This window comes from Oncorhynchus mykiss, chromosome 13 (assembly GCF_057628025.1).
Source record: "Oncorhynchus mykiss isolate SJ-2025 chromosome 13, ASM5762802v1, whole genome shotgun sequence".
Classification (NCBI taxonomy): Eukaryota; Metazoa; Chordata; class Actinopteri; order Salmoniformes; family Salmonidae; genus Oncorhynchus; species Oncorhynchus mykiss.
The window spans coordinates 19,539,935-19,557,186 of NC_143034.1; the positions used below are offsets into that span (position 1 = coordinate 19,539,935).

Consider the following 17,252-nt stretch of genomic DNA (forward strand, 5'->3'; position numbering starts at 1 on the left):
TAGATTAAATAAACCAGACGGTACAATTTTATTTGTATTTTTTTTATTTACGGATAGCCAGGGGCACACTCCAACACAGACATAATTTACAAACAAACCATTTGTGTTTAGTGAACCCACCAGATCAGAGGCAATAGGGATGACCAGGCATATTTTCTTGATAAGTGCATGAATCGGACTATTTTCCCGTGCTGTGAAGCATTCAACGAGTACTTTTGGCTGTCAGGGAAAATGTATGGAGTAAAAAGTACACTCTTTGTAGTGAAGTAAAAGTTAAAAGTTAAATATAAATAGTAAAGTAAAGATACCCCCCCAAAAAACTTAAGTAGTACTTTAAAGTATTTTTACTTCAATAATTTACCCCACTGGATGGTGGGAGGCTGGTGGGAGGAGCTATAGGAGGACACTCTCATTGTAATGGCCGGAATGTAAAAAAGGGAACTTGGTCAGACATGTGGTTTCCATATGCTTGATCTGTTCTATACAGTTCTATTTATTCCATTCCAGACATTACATGAGCCTGTCCTCCTATAGCTCCTCCCACCAGCCTGGATTAGAGCCACCATGCCCAGAAATGACTCTTTGGTTTAGATACTACAGTAAGACCATTTTTTAACTGATCTGCTTGTTACCATAACCAGCGTCCTCTTAAAGCACCATTTCAAAACAGCAGTAAGCTTCATGTCCAACACCTTAGGTTTCATTGAAAGTATCAAATTGCACATCTTTCTCACCAAACAGCTATAGTCACCTGTTTGCTTTAATCACATCTGAAAATATTTTACCTAAAGGTTTACTCATTTATGCCTTTGGCTGTTTATTGCCCCAAGTCATTCATTGGCCAGATTTATACAAAACATTCATGTTTTATATTACTGCTATTCATGTTTTATATTACTGCCATTGTACAAAGTACAGATTCCTAGACGAGACGTCAAAAACCTGTCAGTACTATAGAACTGCTGGTGAAAGGTAGTTGAAGGGGCATTTGAAGTGAATGTGGTTTGGCTGATTCAACATGAAAAACCCATCTGGTGAGTTTAGTTCTGTATATTATTTTGCTCTAAATATAAAGATATAAGATACACACGATTACTAGCCTAGTCAAAACGGCATACTCTTGCCTTGGCTCAGACTTATGTTGACAATGTATCGTACACAAGCTGACACCCATTATAATGTTTGCTTTATTTTTTTTATGTGTAAAAGTAAAGTCTAAACAGTGTTCAGATTACCCCTGGCAGACAACTTGTATAATATTCAAACCTTAATAGCACTAAATCCTTCCCTCTTTTGTGTCCAGAACGTACATTGGTTGTCATCGGCAACCCTGGAGCTATATCATGGGCTGCCCTGGAAGGAGGCGAAGAGAAGCCCCTGAGGACCACCAGACTCTGGGTTACTACAGGCACCATCTCAGGACGCCCCCTCTCTGTGGTAAACATGCCTGGTGCAGTAACCACCACCCAGAGCCAGGGGGCGCTACAGGTGAGTGTGGCGTGGCATAGTCTGCTGTGCTTGTGTATGCCTTGTGTCTGCCTTGACACACGTCCCAAGGATTCCAGATAGCAAGGACCCATGTTTTTGTGTCTGCTGTTTGTCTGTTTTGGATTTCTCTGTTGTTGTTTCTTGTTCTTATTTATGTTTTTCTCTGTAGAGTGTGTTGAGACTGGGTGAATCTCAATTGTACATCCTTGATTCCACCTGTCACATCCCCTTGCCTCGTTCTGAAAATACATTGGAGGAACACCAGATCTTCTGCTCCAATCTGCTTTGAGAAGGAGACAAGGAGGGAGGACGTGAGGAATAAAGGAAATATAATTGAGATTTACCCACTGTGAAAGGCACTTCAAATAAATTGTGACAACTTATCTACAGGACTGGGCTCTGGAGTGTCTGTCCCTGTCTGAGTGTTCCAAGGGGATCCACTCTTTCCTCCTGGTGGCGCCGTTGGGTCGTCTCACAGAGCAGGAGAGAAGAGGGGCTCAATGCATCCGAAGGATGTTCGGAGAGAAGGCCCATGGCTTCACTCAAGTCCTCTTCACCTACGAGCTGGAGCAGAAGGATAGTCTTGAGGATCTACTGAAGGAGAGAGAGGCCCAGAGGCTGGTTGAGGAGTGCGGGGGACGTTTTCACGTCTGCCCAAAGAGCATTGGTGAAGAGCTGGAAGTCACAGGGTTACTGGGAAAGGTCGACTCCATTTTGGATCAGGGCACAGACCGCTGCTACACCGTGGAGATGCACCAAGAAGCTCAACCGCTATTGGTGGAGTTTAGGGAGCAGCTTAAGGGCCTATTGGATGGCTTTATCAGACTTAAGGAAATTATCAATGAAAGGGAGAGAATGCAAGTGAATGTGGAGAATTTGGAACACAGGATCTTCAGAGAGAAGCTAGCGAGGCTTCAAGATGAGCTATTGTTGAAGCAGATGGAGAAAGAAAGAGACAGTGGCATGGAGGTCCAGGCGCTGAGCTTTATATATGAGTTGGACAGGTTAGTTGACAAGCTTGCCCTAAAAAGAGTGAGAGCAGTCGAGGAGGACCATAAGAGCAGAGAGGACGTGCAGAGGTTTAGGGAGGAGTTGGGGAGGATGGTGGATGAAATGGTTACCAATCAGAAACACAAGCATAGACAGATGTGTCGGGAGAAGGGAGAAGAAGAGTGGGAGCTTCAGAACTTCAGGGAACAGCTAGAAAGACTGAAAAACAACATGAAAAAGACAGAGAAGAGAGGGAACAGGAAAGAGAAGGAAGGAGTTTGTGAAGGGGGCAGGAAAGAGAAGGGAGGGAAGGAGTTTGTGAAGGGGGCAGGAAAGGGGGATGAGGGAGAGAGAGATTCCAGAGGGAAGCACGGAGGGAGGGTTTGAAGGAGCTTGGAGGAAAGGAAAATGTGATTAAAAGGGTGCTGGAAATTATCTATAGATTCTAGCTATTGGCTACATTAATTTAATACATTATTTTTTATGGATGACATTCTATGATGCATTTTAAACAAATCAATGAATGTTGATGATATTGTGTGTCAGGTTGTTGCATGATTAACTGTTAAATATTTGTTACTAATTCATCATAGGATTAGAGAATAAACAAATAACTTTACCACGTATCATTCATGCATTAATCATATGCTTACCATGCTGAACTTGAATTCAATAAAGATGAATCCAAATAATAGCAAAACAATACTGCACATCCATAATAACTTAGAAAGATGTAAATAATCATAGAAATAAAACATTGTATCTACTCTCAGTGCTTGCCTTGCCTCTCTGACCTGTACATTTATATTTTTTATTTTTTCCATTATTTAACTAGGCAAGTCAATTAAGAACAAATTCTTATTTACAATGACGGCCTACACGGCCGGAAGTGATGCAGCCTTGATCAAACCAGGTACTGCAGTGACGCCTCTTGCACTGAGATGCGGTGTCCATATATATTGTAGCGATGAGACAAGATGTAAAATGTAAAAAAAATAAAATAATAATATATATATCCTATATCCCGCACATGCGCAGTGCACCGCCGGCCTCTGTAGCGATGCAAAGATGGCGTCCTCCCTGGCTATCTGCAATGCACGTTTACTCAACTCTGTAGGACTGTCTTCTGGCCACCGTCGGGCTTGGTTGCTGCTTGCCTCGGCTAGACATGGAGAAACCTGTGCCACGGCGATCTTGGGGATACAACGGTGCAGGATAGGGGGCGACTTTGGCTGTTTGAGACCTGAAAATGCAGTGACATTGAGACTCACAGGTGAGAGAGGAAGGACTGTCTGGAGTTGGTGTCAGTGAACTTAGGTAGTAGTTTGTTGCTATAGAAAGATATTTGTTTTGTCAATCATTCTGTATATGTCGTTTTTGTGTTTTCATGTCGCGATCAGACACTCGACACTTGGTCGGTACACCTGCAACAACATTGTGCAGAAGCTGGACGTGCATGATGTAACGTTAACTGTCCTCAGTCAATGGTCAAGCACAATATGTACATGACACAATCTACAGTGTCTACACTGGTAGTTAACTACTAACTAGCTAGTCCGTATAGCTAGCTAGCTAGTTAGCTAGTACAGTACACTTCGAAATGCATTATTCTCATTATTTGTCGAGCTAGTTAGCTATGTCTAACACAGACATGCCAAACACCATTACCCAGAATGCTCTGCTTCAATACAAGGACAGAAGTTATGGCTCTTTGACGCAGCTCATATCTCCTTCTCTCCACAGGACTGAGGTCCCCCCATGTTGTCAGCAGTAGTCACTCCTTCCACACTAGCTGCTCCTCAGCTAACAAACAGGACTTGTATGATGTTCTGGGGGTGCCTCGCACAGCCACTCAGAAAGAGATCAAGAAAGCCTACTATCAGGTGAGAGGGTTGTCTATTAGGAGAGCCTGCACCTGTAGCTCTGTTGCTGTGTGGGTAGTTGTTGTAGAAATATAGGCCTAGACTGTTGTCATTATGGAGTTCTAGAATGTTCATAAACATTGAAATAGTACATGGCCTTGTCCAGTGAAATCAGCTGGGTAGGCTATATAATACCATTGGTCTATTCTATTCCAGATGGCTAAGAAGTACCACCCAGACACCAACCAGGATGACCCTCAGGCCAAGGAGAAGTTTGCCAAGCTGGCAGAAGCCTACGAGGTAGGCATTCAATTGGTCCCTGGCCTAATTCTACAAATTCAAGTCCTGCATGTTTTCGACTGGCCAATAATTACATTTCCAATATATCAAAATGCTCTGCCAAGCCAGGCATAGGATCTGATGAGGAGCTGACCCTAGAGCTGTACCTATTTGAGCAACTTCTAGTCTCTTCTATATTATCTGTAGATTGACAGTGACACCCAAACCCCTTAGCAATGACTGGGATATTGTTCCTGATGCTGTTCCCCCAAGGTGCTGAGTGACGAGGTCAAGAGGAAGCAGTATGACACATACGGGGCGGCAGGCTTCGACCCCAGCCAGGCGGGAGGGGGGGCGGGGGGACAGCAGTACTGGAGGGCCGGGGGGGCCAGCGTCGACCCAGAGGAAATGTTCAGGAAGATCTTCGGAGAGTTCACAGGAGCGCAGGGTTTCGGAGACTTCAACAGCATGTTTGAACAGAGGCCAGAGGTGTGGTTATAACATTTTATAACAGATGAATAACCCGGTTATAACATGTTTCATGATTCGGTATAGAAGTAGAATTGGTAGAATGTACAAGTTCTAATGAACAGCAACGTTACATGATTTCATGTGAGTGTTTAGAGCTCAGTTATTCATATTCAGCCATATGTTTTAGTCTGTAACTGCTCAGTTATTCATATTCAGCCATATGTTTTAGTCTGTAACTGCTCAGTTATTCATATTCAGCCATATGTTTTAGTCTGTAACTGCTCAGTTATTCATATTCAGCCATATGTTTTAATCTGTAACTGCTCAGTTATTCATATTCAGCCATATGTTTTAGTCTGTAACTGCTCAGTTATTCATATTCAGCCATATGTTTTAATCTGTAACTGCTCAGTTATTCATATTCAGCCATATGTTTTAGTCTGTAACTGCTCAGTTATTCATATTCAGCCATATGTTTTAGTCTGTAACTGCTCAGTTATTCATATTCAGCCATATGTTTTAGTCTGTAACTGCTCAGTTATTCATATTCAGCCATATGTTTTAGTCTGTAACTGCTCAGTTATTCATATTCAGCCATATGTTTTAGTCTGTAACTGCTCAGTTATTCATATTCGGCCATATGTTTTAGTCTGTAACTGCTCAGTTATTCATATTCAACCATATGTTTTAGTCTGTAACTGCTCAGTTATTCATATTCAGCCATATGTTTTAATCTGTAACTGCTCAGTTATTCATATTCATCCATATGTTTTAGTCTGTAACTGCTCAGTTATTCATATTCAGCCATATGTTTTAATCTGTAACTGCTCAGTTATTCATATTCAGCCATATGTTTTAGTCTGTAACTGCTCAGTTATTCATATTCAGCCATATGTTTTAGTCTGTAACTGCTCAGTTATTCATATTCAGCCATATGTTTTAATCTGTAACTGCTCAGTTATTCATATTCAGCCATATGTTTTAGTCTGTAACTGCTCAGTTATTCATATTCAGCCATATGTTTTAGTCTGTAACTGCTCAGTTATTCATATTCAGCCATATGTTTTAGTCTGTAACTGCTCAGTTATTCATATTCAGCCATATGTTTTTGTCTGTAACTGCTCAGTTATTCATATTCAGCCATATGTTTTAGTCTGTAACTGCTCAGTTATTCATATTCGGCCATATGTTTTAGTCTGTAACTGCTCAGTTATTCATATTCAACCATATGTTTTAGTCTGTAACTGCTCAGTTATTCATATTCAGCCATATGTTTTAATCTGTAACTGCTCAGTTATTCATATTCAGCCATATGTTTTAGTCTGTAACTGCTCAGTTATTCATATTCAGCCATATGTTTTAGTCTGTAACTGCTCAGTTATTCATATTCAGCCATATGTTTTAGTCTGTAACTGCTCAGTTATTCATATTCAGCCATATGTTTTAATCTGTAACTGCTCAGTTATTCATATTCAGCCATATGTTTTAATCTGTAACTGCTCAGTTATTCATATTCAGCCATATGTTTTAATCTGTAACTGCTCAGTTATTCATATTCAGCCATATGTTTTAATCTGTAACTGCTCAGTTATTCATATTCAGCCATATGTTTTAATCTGTAACTGCTCAGTTATTCATATTCAGCCATATGTTTTAGTCTGTAACTGCTCAGTTATTCATATTCAGCCATATGTTTTAATCTGTAACTGCTCAGTTATTCATATTCGGCCATATGTTTTAGTCTGTAACTGCTCAGTTATTCATATTCAGCCATATGTTTTAGTCTGTAACTGCTCAGTTATTCATATTCAGCCATATGTTTTAATCTGTAACTGCTCAGTTATTCATATTCAGCCATATGTTTTAATCTGTAACTGCTCAGTTATTCATATTCAGCCATATGTTTTAATCTGTAACTGCTCAGTTATTCATATTCAGCCATATGTTTTAGTCTGTAACTGCTCAGTTATTCAGCCATATGTTTTCATCTGTAACTGCTCAGTTATTCATATTCAGCCATATGTTTTAGTCTGTAACTGCTCAGTTATTCATATTCAGCCATATGTTTTAGTCTGTAACTGCTCAGTTATTCATATTCAGCCATATGTTTTAGTCTGTAACTGCTCAGTTATTCATATTCAGCCATATGTTTTTGTCTGTAACTGCTCAGTTATTCATATTCAGCCATATGTTTTAGTCTGTAACTGCTCAGTTATTCATATTCGGCCATATGTTTTAGTCTGTAACTGCTCAGTTATTCATATTCAACCATATGTTTTAGTCTGTAACTGCTCAGTTATTCATATTCAGCCATATGTTTTAATCTGTAACTGCTCAGTTATTCATATTCAGCCATATGTTTTAGTCTGTAACTGCTCAGTTATTCATATTCAGCCATATGTTTTAGTCTGTAACTGCTCAGTTATTCATATTCAGCCATATGTTTTAGTCTGTAACTGCTCAGTTATTCATATTCGGCCATATGTTTTAGTCTGTAACTGCTCAGTTATTCATATTCAACCATATGTTTTAGTCTGTAACTGCTCAGTTATTCATATTCAGCCATATGTTTTAATCTGTAACTGCTCAGTTATTCATATTCAGCCATATGTTTTAATCTGTAACTGCTCAGTTATTCATATTCAGCCATATGTTTTAATCTGTAACTGCTCAGTTATTCATATTCAGCCATATGTTTTAGTCTGTAACTGCTCAGTTATTCATATTCAGCCATATGTTTTAATCTGTAACTGCTCAGTTATTCATATTCGACCATATGTTTTAGTCTGTAACTGCTCAGTTATTCATATTCAGCCATATGTTTTAGTCTGTAACTGCTCAGTTATTCATATTCAGCCATATGTTTTAATCTGTAACTGCTCAGTTATTCATATTCAGCCATATGTTTTAATCTGTAACTGCTCAGTTATTCATATTCAGCCATATGTTTTAATCTGTAACTGCTCAGTTATTCATATTCAGCCATATGTTTTAGTCTGTAACTGCTCAGTTATTCAGCCATATGTTTTCATCTGTAACTGCTCAGTTATTCATATTCAGCCATATGTTTTAGTCTGTAACTGCTCAGTTATTCAGCCATATGTTTTAATCTGTAACTGCTCAGTTATTCATATTCAGCCATATGTTTTAGTCTGTAACTGCTCAGTTATTCAGCCATATGTTTTAATCTGTAACTGCTCAGTTATTCATATTCAGCCATATGTTTTAGTCTGTAACTGCTCAGTTATTCATATTCAACCATATGTTTTAGTCTGTAACTGCTCAGTTATTCATATTCAGCCATATGTTTTAATCTGTAACTGCTCAGTTATTCATATTCAGCCATATGTTTTAGTCTGTAACTGCTCAGTTATTCATATTCAGCCATATGTTTTAGTCTGTAACTGCTCAGTTATTCATATTCAGCCATATGTTTTAGTCTGTAACTGCTCAGTTATTCATATTCGGCCATATGTTTTAGTCTGTAACTGCTCAGTTATTCATATTCAACCATATGTTTTAGTCTGTAACTGCTCAGTTATTCATATTCAGCCATATGTTTTAATCTGTAACTGCTCAGTTATTCATATTCAGCCATATGTTTTAATCTGTAACTGCTCAGTTATTCATATTCAGCCATATGTTTTAATCTGTAACTGCTCAGTTATTCATATTCAGCCATATGTTTTAGTCTGTAACTGCTCAGTTATTCATATTCAGCCATATGTTTTAATCTGTAACTGCTCAGTTATTCATATTCGGCCATATGTTTTAGTCTGTAACTGCTCAGTTATTCATATTCAGCCATATGTTTTAGTCTGTAACTGCTCAGTTATTCATATTCAGCCATATGTTTTAATCTGTAACTGCTCAGTTATTCATATTCAGCCATATGTTTTAATCTGTAACTGCTCAGTTATTCATATTCAGCCATATGTTTTAATCTGTAACTGCTCAGTTATTCATATTCAGCCATATGTTTTAGTCTGTAACTGCTCAGTTATTCAGCCATATGTTTTCATCTGTAACTGCTCAGTTATTCATATTCAGCCATATGTTTTAGTCTGTAACTGCTCAGTTATTCAGCCATATGTTTTAATCTGTAACTGCTCAGTTATTCATATTCAGCCATATGTTTTAGTCTGTAACTGCTCAGTTATTCAGCCATATGTTTTAATCTGTAACTGCTCAGTTATTCATATTCAGCCATATGTTTTAATCTGTAACTGCTCAGTTATTCATATTCAGCCATATGTTTTAATCTGTAACTGCTCAGTTATTCATATTCAGCCATATGTTTTAATCTGTAACTGCTCAGTTATTCATATTCAGCCATATGTTTTAGTCTGTAACTGCTCAGTTATTCATATTCAGCCATATGTTTTAATCTGTAACTGCTCAGTTATTCATATTCAGCCATATGTTTTAATCTGTAACTGCTCAGTTATTCATATTCAGCCATATGTTTTAGTCTGTAACTGCTCAGTTATTCATATTCAACCATATGTTTTAGTCTGTAACTGCTCAGTTATTCATATTCAGCCATATGTTTTAATCTGTAACTGCTCAGTTATTCATATTCAGCCATATGTTTTAATCTGTAACTGCTCAGTTATTCATATTCAGCCATATGTTTTAATCTGTAACTGCTCAGTTATTCATATTCAGCCATATGTTTTAGTCTGTAACTGCTCAGTTATTCATATTCAGCCATATGTTTTAATCTGTAACTGCTCAGTTATTCATATTCGGCCATATGTTTTAGTCTGTAACTGCTCAGTTATTCATATTCAGCCATATGTTTTAGTCTGTAACTGCTCAGTTATTCATATTCAGCCATATGTTTTAATCTGTAACTGCTCAGTTATTCATATTCAGCCATATGTTTTAATCTGTAACTGCTCAGTTATTCATATTCAGCCATATGTTTTAGTCTGTAACTGCTCAGTTATTCAGCCATATGTTTTCATCTGTAACTGCTCAGTTATTCATATTCAGCCATATGTTTTAGTCTGTAACTGCTCAGTTATTCAGCCATATGTTTTAATCTGTAACTGCTCAGTTATTCATATTCAGCCATATGTTTTAGTCTGTAACTGCTCAGTTATTCAGCCATATGTTTTAATCTGTAACTGCTCAGTTATTCATATTCAGCCATATGTTTTAATCTGTAACTGCTCAGTTATTCATATTCAGCCATATGTTTTAATCTGTAACTGCTCAGTTATTCATATTCAGCCATATGTTTTAATCTGTAACTGCTCAGTTATTCATATTCAGCCATATGTTTTAGTCTGTAACTGCTCAGTTATTCATATTCAGCCATATGTTTTAATCTGTAACTGCTCAGTTATTCATATTCAGCCATATGTTTTAATCTGTAACTGCTCAGTTATTCATATTCAGCCATATGTTTTAGTCTGTAACTGCTCAGTTATTCATATTCAACCATATGTTTTAGTCTGTAACTGCTCAGTTATTCATATTCAGCCATATGTTTTAATCTGTAACTGCTCAGTTATTCATATTCAGCCATATGTTTTAATCTGTAACTGCTCAGTTATTCATATTCAGCCATATGTTTTAATCTGTAACTGCTCAGTTATTCATATTCAGCCATATGTTTTAATCTGTAACTGCTCAGTTATTCATATTCAGCCATATGTTTTAGTCTGTAACTGCTCAGTTATTCAGCCATATGTTTTCATCTGTAACTGCTCAGTTATTCATATTCAGCCATATGTTTTAGTCTGTAACTGCTCAGTTATTCAGCCATATGTTTTAATCTGTAACTGCTCAGTTATTCATATTCAGCCATATGTTTTAGTCTGTAACTTCTCAGTTATTCAGCCATATGTTTTAATCTGTAACTGCTCAGTTATTCATATTCAGCCATATGTTTTAATCTGTAACTGCTCAATTATTCATATTCAGCCATATGTTTTAATCTGTAACTGCTCAGTTATTCATATTCAGCCATATGTTTTAATCTGTAACTGCTCAGTTATTCATATTCAGCCATATGTTTTAGTCTGTAACTGCTCAGTTATTCATATTCAGCCATATGTTTTAATCTGTAACTGCTCAGTTATTCATATTCAGCCATATGTTTTAATCTGTAACTGCTCAGTTATTCATATTCAGCCATATGTTTTAGTCTGTAACTGCTCAGTTATTCATATTCAACCATATGTTTTAGTCTGTAACTGCTCAGTAATTCATATTCAGCCATATGTTTTAATCTGTAACTGCTCAGTTATTCATATTCAGCCATATGTTTTAATCTGTAACTGCTCAGTTATTCATATTCAGCCATATGTTTTAATCTGTAACTGCTCAGTTATTCATATTCAGCCATATGTTTTAGTCTAACTGCTCAGTTATTCATATTCAGCCATATGTTTTAGTCTGTAACTGCTCAGTTATTCATATTCAGCCATATGTTTTAGTCTGTAACTGCTCAGTTATTCATATTCAGCCATATGTTTTAGTCTGTAACTGCTCAGTTATTCATAGTCAGCCATATGTTTTAATCTGTAACTGCTCACTTATTCATATTCAGCCATATGTTTTAATCTGTAACTGCTCAGTTATTCATATTCAGCCATATGTTTTAATCTGTAACTGCTCAGTTATTCATATTCAGCCATATGTTTTAGTCTGTAACTGCTCAGTTATTCATATTCAGCCATATGTTTTAGTCTGTAACTGCTCAGTTATTCATATTCAGCCATATGTTTTAGTCTAACTGCTCAGTTATTCATATTCAGCCATATGTTTTAGTCTGTAACTGCTCAGTTATTCATATTCAGCCATATGTTTTAGTCTGTAACTGCTCAGTTATTCATATTCAGCCATATGTTTTAGTCTGTAACTGCTCAGTTATTCATATTCAGCCATATGTTTTAGTCTGTAACTGCTCAGTTATTCATATTCAGCCATATGTTTTAGTCTGTAACTGCTCAGTTATTCATAGTCAGCCATATGTTTTAGTCTGTAACTGCTCAGTTATTCATATTCAGCCATATGTTTTAGTCTGTAACTGCTCAGTTATTCATAGTCAGCCATATGTTTTAATCTGTAACTGCTCACTTATTCATATTCAGCCATATGTTTTCATCTGTAACTGCTCAGTTATTCATATTCAGCCATATGTTTTCATCTGTAACTGCTCAGTTATTCATATTCAGCCATATGTTTTAGTCTGTAACTGCTCAGTTATTCATATTCAGCCATATGTTTTAGTCTGTAACTGCTCAGTTATTCATATTCAGCCATATGTTTTAGTCTGTAACTGCTCAGTTATTCATATTCAGCCATATGTTTTAGTCTGTAACTGCTCAGTTATTCATAGTCAGCCATATGTTTTAGTCTGTAACTGCTCAGTTATTCATATTCAGCCATATGTTTTAATCTGTAACTGCTCAGTTATTCAGCCATATGTTTTAATCTGTAACTGCTCAGTTATTCATATTCAGCCATGTGTTTTAGTCTAACTGCTCAGTTATTCATATTCAGCCATATGTTTTAATCTGTAACTGCTCAGTTATTCATATTCAGCCATGTGTTTTAGTCTAACTGCTCAGTTATTCATATTCAGCCATGTGTTTTAGTCTAACTGCTCAGTTATTCATATTCAGCCATGTGTTTTAGTCTAACTGCTCAGTTATTCATATTCAGCCATATGTTTTAGTCTGTAACTGCTCAGTTATTCATATTCAGCCATATGTTTTAATCTGTAACTGCTCAGTTATTCATATTCAGCCATATGTTTTAGTCTGTAACTGCTCAGTTATTCATATTCAGCCATATGTTTTAGTCTGTAACTGCTCAGTTATTCATATTCAGCCATGTGTTTTAGTCTAACTGCTCAGTTATTCATATTCAGCCATGTGTTTTAGTCTAACTGCTCAGTTATTCATATTCAGCCATATGTTTTAGTCTAACTGCTCAGTTATTCATATTCAGCCATATGTTTTAATCTGTAACTGCTCAGTTATTCATATTCGGCCATATGTTTTAGTCTGTAACTGCTCAGTTATTCATATTCAGCCATATGTTTTAGTCTGTAACTGCTCAGTTATTCATATTCGGCCATATGTTTTAGTCTGTAACTGCTCAGTTATTCATATTCAGCCATATGTTTTAGTCTGTAACTGCTCAGTTATTCATAGTCAGCCATATGTTTTAATCTGTAACTGCTCAGTTATTCATATTCAGCCATATGTTTTAATCTGTAACTGCTCAGTTATTCATATTCAGCCATGTGTTTTAGTCTGTAACTGCTCAGTTATTCATATTCAGCCATATGTTTTAATCTGTAACTGCTCAGTTATTCATATTTAACCATATGTTTTAGTCTGTAACTGCTCAGTTATTCATATTCAGCCATATGTTTTAGTCTGTAACTGCTCAGTTATTCAGCCATATGTTTTAATCTGTAACTGCTCAGTTATTCATATTCAGCCATATGTTTTAATCTGTAACTGCTCAGTTATTCATATTCAGCCATATGTTTTAATCTGTAACTGCTCAGTTATTCATATTCAGCCATATGTTTTAGTCTGTAACTGCTCAGTTATTCATATTCAGCCATATGTTTTAGTCTGTAACTGCTCAGTTATTCATATTCAGCCATATGTTTTAGTCTGTAACTGCTCAGTTATTCATATTCAGCCATATGTTTTAATCTGTAACTGCTCAGTTATTCATATTCAGCCATATGTTTTAATCTGTAACTGCTCAGTTATTAATATTCAGCCATATGTTTTAATCTGTAACTGCTCAGTTATTCAGCCATATGTTTTCATCTGTAACTGCTCAGTTATTCATATTCAGCCATATGTTTTAATCTGTAACTCTTTCTCCCTCTCTCACACCTTATTACCTTCCTCCATTTTTCTCCCACTATACCTCCATCTCTTTACCCTTTTCTCTCTCTCCCCTTTCCTGTCTCTCTGTTCCCTCCCTCTCTCTCCCCTTTCCTGTCTCTCTGTTCCCTCCCTCTCTCTCCCCTTTCCTGTCTCTCTGTTCCCTCCCTCTCTCTCTCAGTTTGTGATGGAGCTGACGTTCACCCAGGCAGCTAAGGGAGTGAACAAGGAGATGACAGTGAACCTGGATGGTGCCTGTCAGAGATGTGACGGTAAAGGTAGCGAGCCGGGAACCAAGGTCCAGCACTGTCACTACTGTAATGGCACCGGCATGGTGAGTGGTGTCAACCTACTGTCGCCGTCAGGGACCAGGGCCTGTATTCCCAAAACGTTACACAATGATTTATTATGATTTAAAAGGCGAAACTGATCCTAGATCAGAACTGCTACTTTGAGTACAGGCCCTGATGTTTTACATGGTTGTCTCCACCATGACCGTATCCCTTTTATAAAACAGGCATCTCAGGGAGGCAGTAGCCATTCTAAATTCACTATCTACTCAATTTACTTCAGGGCTTAACTTTTTTGATCCGCACTCCCATAACGTAAGGCACCTTTATTATCATTATAGTGTAGTAATAGCCATGTTAAAAATGTCTGATCATCTTAATGTTGGTCTCTGTGCTGCCCCCTGTAGGAGTCTATAAACACCGGTCCCTTCATGATGCGCTCTACGTGTCGACGCTGTGGTGGGCGGGGCTCCATCGTGACCACGCCCTGCGTGATGTGTCGCGGCTCGGGACAGACCAAACAGAGACAGACCGTCACCGTGCCTGTACCCGCAGGTGAGAGAGAGGGGTGTGAGAGAGAGACACTGACTGACGGTGTGTGTCTCTGGTTGGGCCATGATACGAGGAGACAATTGTTCAATGATGTGATGTGAAAATGCAGATTGACTTCAGACATGGACTGATGTTGTCTTGCAGGAGTAGACAATGGACAGACTGTACGTATGCCAGTGGGGAAGAAGGAAATCCACATCACATTTAGAGTAAGTGTGGACAGCATTTAGCTAGTTGTTTTTACCCTCCCCTTCAATGAGCTCCCAGACATCAGTTATACGACGCTATGCTTTTACTTTCTCTTTGGGAGATTGGGTGCGTAGATATCTGAAGTATTATTAATGTCAGTCCTTGTTTGATTGATTGTGGTTCTGATGATCCAGCTTTGCTTTGCCTGACCCACCTGAAGCCCTACTAATATTCTGGAGACCTATCCTCTATAAAAAAACATTGGGGAAACAATTATATTTTTCTCATTTGTGAGACACTTATTATGACACTGTTATATTTGTGATGGTTCTGATGGTCCGGTATCTCCTTCTTCTCTCCAGGTCCAGAGGAGTCCAGTGTTCAGACGTGATGGGATCAACATCCACTCTGATGTCCACATCTCTGTAGGCCAGGCTATTCTGGGGGGCTCTGCCCGGGCACAGGGACTCTACAACACCATAGATATACAGGTGGGAGAAAGAGTTAGATCTCTGTAGGCCAGGCTATTCTGGGGGACTCTGCTAGAGCACAGGGACTCTACAACACCATAGATATACAGGTGGGAGAAAGAGTTAGATCTCTGTAGGCCAGGCTATTCTGGGGGGCTCTGCTAGAGCACAGGGACTCTACAACACCATAGATATACAGGTGGGAGAAAGAGTTAGATCTCTGTAGGCCAGGCTATACTGGGGGGCTCTGCCCGGGCACAGGGACTCTACACACACTCACGGCCAGTTTGTAGGTACACCACACTGTTCACCAAACTGTATCGCTCCTACAAACAGTGAGTCACGTGACCATGGCTTGTTGTATAAAGCAGGCAGAAGGGCATCAAGGCATTAATTGTCTGTTGGATTAAGTGTTAGACTGGGTAAAAGGAGTGACCTAAGGGACTTTGAGTGTTGTATGATCGGCGGTGCCAGGCGCACCGGATCCAGTATCTCAGAAACGTCCGCCCTCCTGGGCTTTTCACGCACAACGGTGCGACAAACAAAAAACATCCAGTTAGCGGCAGTCCAGTCGGCTGAAACAGCTCGTTGATGAGAGAGAACATCCAGTCAGCGGCAGTCCAGTCGGCTGAAACAGCTCGTTGATGAGAGAGAACATCCAGTCAGCGGCAGTCCAGTCGGCTGAAACAGCTCGTTGATGAGAGAGAACATCCAGTCAGCGGCAGTCCAGTCGGCTGAAACAGCTCGTTGATGAGAGAGGTCGAAAGGAGAATAGCAAGAATTGTGCACGCTATCAGGCGTGCCACAAACATACAAATAACGGCGCAGAACGACATCTTGGAACGCACAAATTGTCGATCCTTGTCACTGATGGGCTATTGCAGCAGACGACCACACCCGGTTCCACTCCTATCAACTAAAAACAAGGAAAAGCAGCTCCTGTGGGCATGTGAACACTGGACACTTGAGGAGTGGAAAAACATCACCTGGAACATGACAGCGAGTTCAGTTTAGTTGAGTGGCCTGGACAGTCCCCAGACCTCAACCCTACAGAGCATCTTTGAGATGAGATGGAATGAGATGTTTGCAGCATGAATGTGCCACCAGTCCAATCTGCAGTAACTGCATAATGCCATCGCGTCAGCATGGACCAACATCCTTGTGGGACGTTTCTGACACATTGTAAATACCCCAAAGAATTCAGGCTGTTTTGGAGGCAAACGTCTGACCCGGTACGAGGTGAGTGTATACAGGTGCGAGGGAGGGAAAAGGAGGCAGGAGGGATGGAAATAAGTTGTTTTCTGCCCGGTCACAGGGACTATACAACATTATAGGCATCCATGTGAGGGAGGGGAAAAGGAACTGACTGTTGAATTTATCTACATGAAGTATTTCAATGTTTGGGTGTCATTTTGTTCAGTATTTATTTCATTACCACGTCTTTCAATCTGACAACCATCTGGATATATGACATTAGATACATTACACTGACCTAGTCAATCTGACAACCATCTAGAAATATGACATTAGATACATTACACTGACCTAGTCAATCTGACAACCATCTAGAAATATGACATTAGATACATTACACTGACCTAGTCAATCTGACAACCATCTAGATATATGACATTAGATACATTACACTGACCTAGTCAATCTGACAACCATCTGGATATATGACATTAGATACATTACACTGACCTAGTCAATCTGACAACCATCTGGATATATGACATTAGATACATTACACTGACCTAGTCAATCTGACAACCATCTAGAAATATGACA

General features: G+C 38.7%; 2 protein-coding genes across 5 annotated transcripts in view; both read left to right on the plus strand.

Annotated features, from left to right (window-relative positions):
- The first annotated feature begins 884 nt into the window (after window positions 1-884).
- On the plus strand, window positions 885-3,250 carry LOC110485564 (GTPase IMAP family member 2). Its single transcript, XM_036942589.2, has 3 exons — window positions 885-1,034; window positions 1,304-1,488; window positions 1,879-3,250. The coding sequence occupies exons 1-3, from the start codon at window positions 1,019-1,021 to the stop codon at window positions 2,863-2,865; spliced, it is 1,188 nt and encodes a 395-aa protein (XP_036798484.2). The 5' UTR covers window positions 885-1,018; the 3' UTR covers window positions 2,866-3,250.
- A 134-nt stretch (window positions 3,251-3,384) lies between these two features.
- The window catches only part of LOC110485561 (dnaJ homolog subfamily A member 3, mitochondrial), an 80,225-nt gene continuing 66,357 nt past the window's right edge, over window positions 3,385-17,252 (plus strand). For all 4 annotated transcript variants that reach the window (XR_016485727.1, XM_090195575.1, XM_090195574.1 and 1 more), the window contains exons 1-8: window positions 3,385-3,751; window positions 4,222-4,361; window positions 4,557-4,640; window positions 4,893-5,108; window positions 14,142-14,294; window positions 14,658-14,805; window positions 14,947-15,011; window positions 15,354-15,482. Coding sequence is in view for 3 of the 4 variants with exons in the window: in XM_090195575.1 (XP_090051701.1) it covers window positions 3,547-3,751; window positions 4,222-4,361; window positions 4,557-4,640; window positions 4,893-5,108; window positions 14,142-14,294; window positions 14,658-14,805; window positions 14,947-15,011; window positions 15,354-15,482 (1,140 nt within the window). In the remaining variant the exon portion in view is untranslated. The remainder of the gene's footprint in view (window positions 3,752-4,221; window positions 4,362-4,556; window positions 4,641-4,892; window positions 5,109-14,141; window positions 14,295-14,657; window positions 14,806-14,946; window positions 15,012-15,353; window positions 15,483-17,252) is intronic.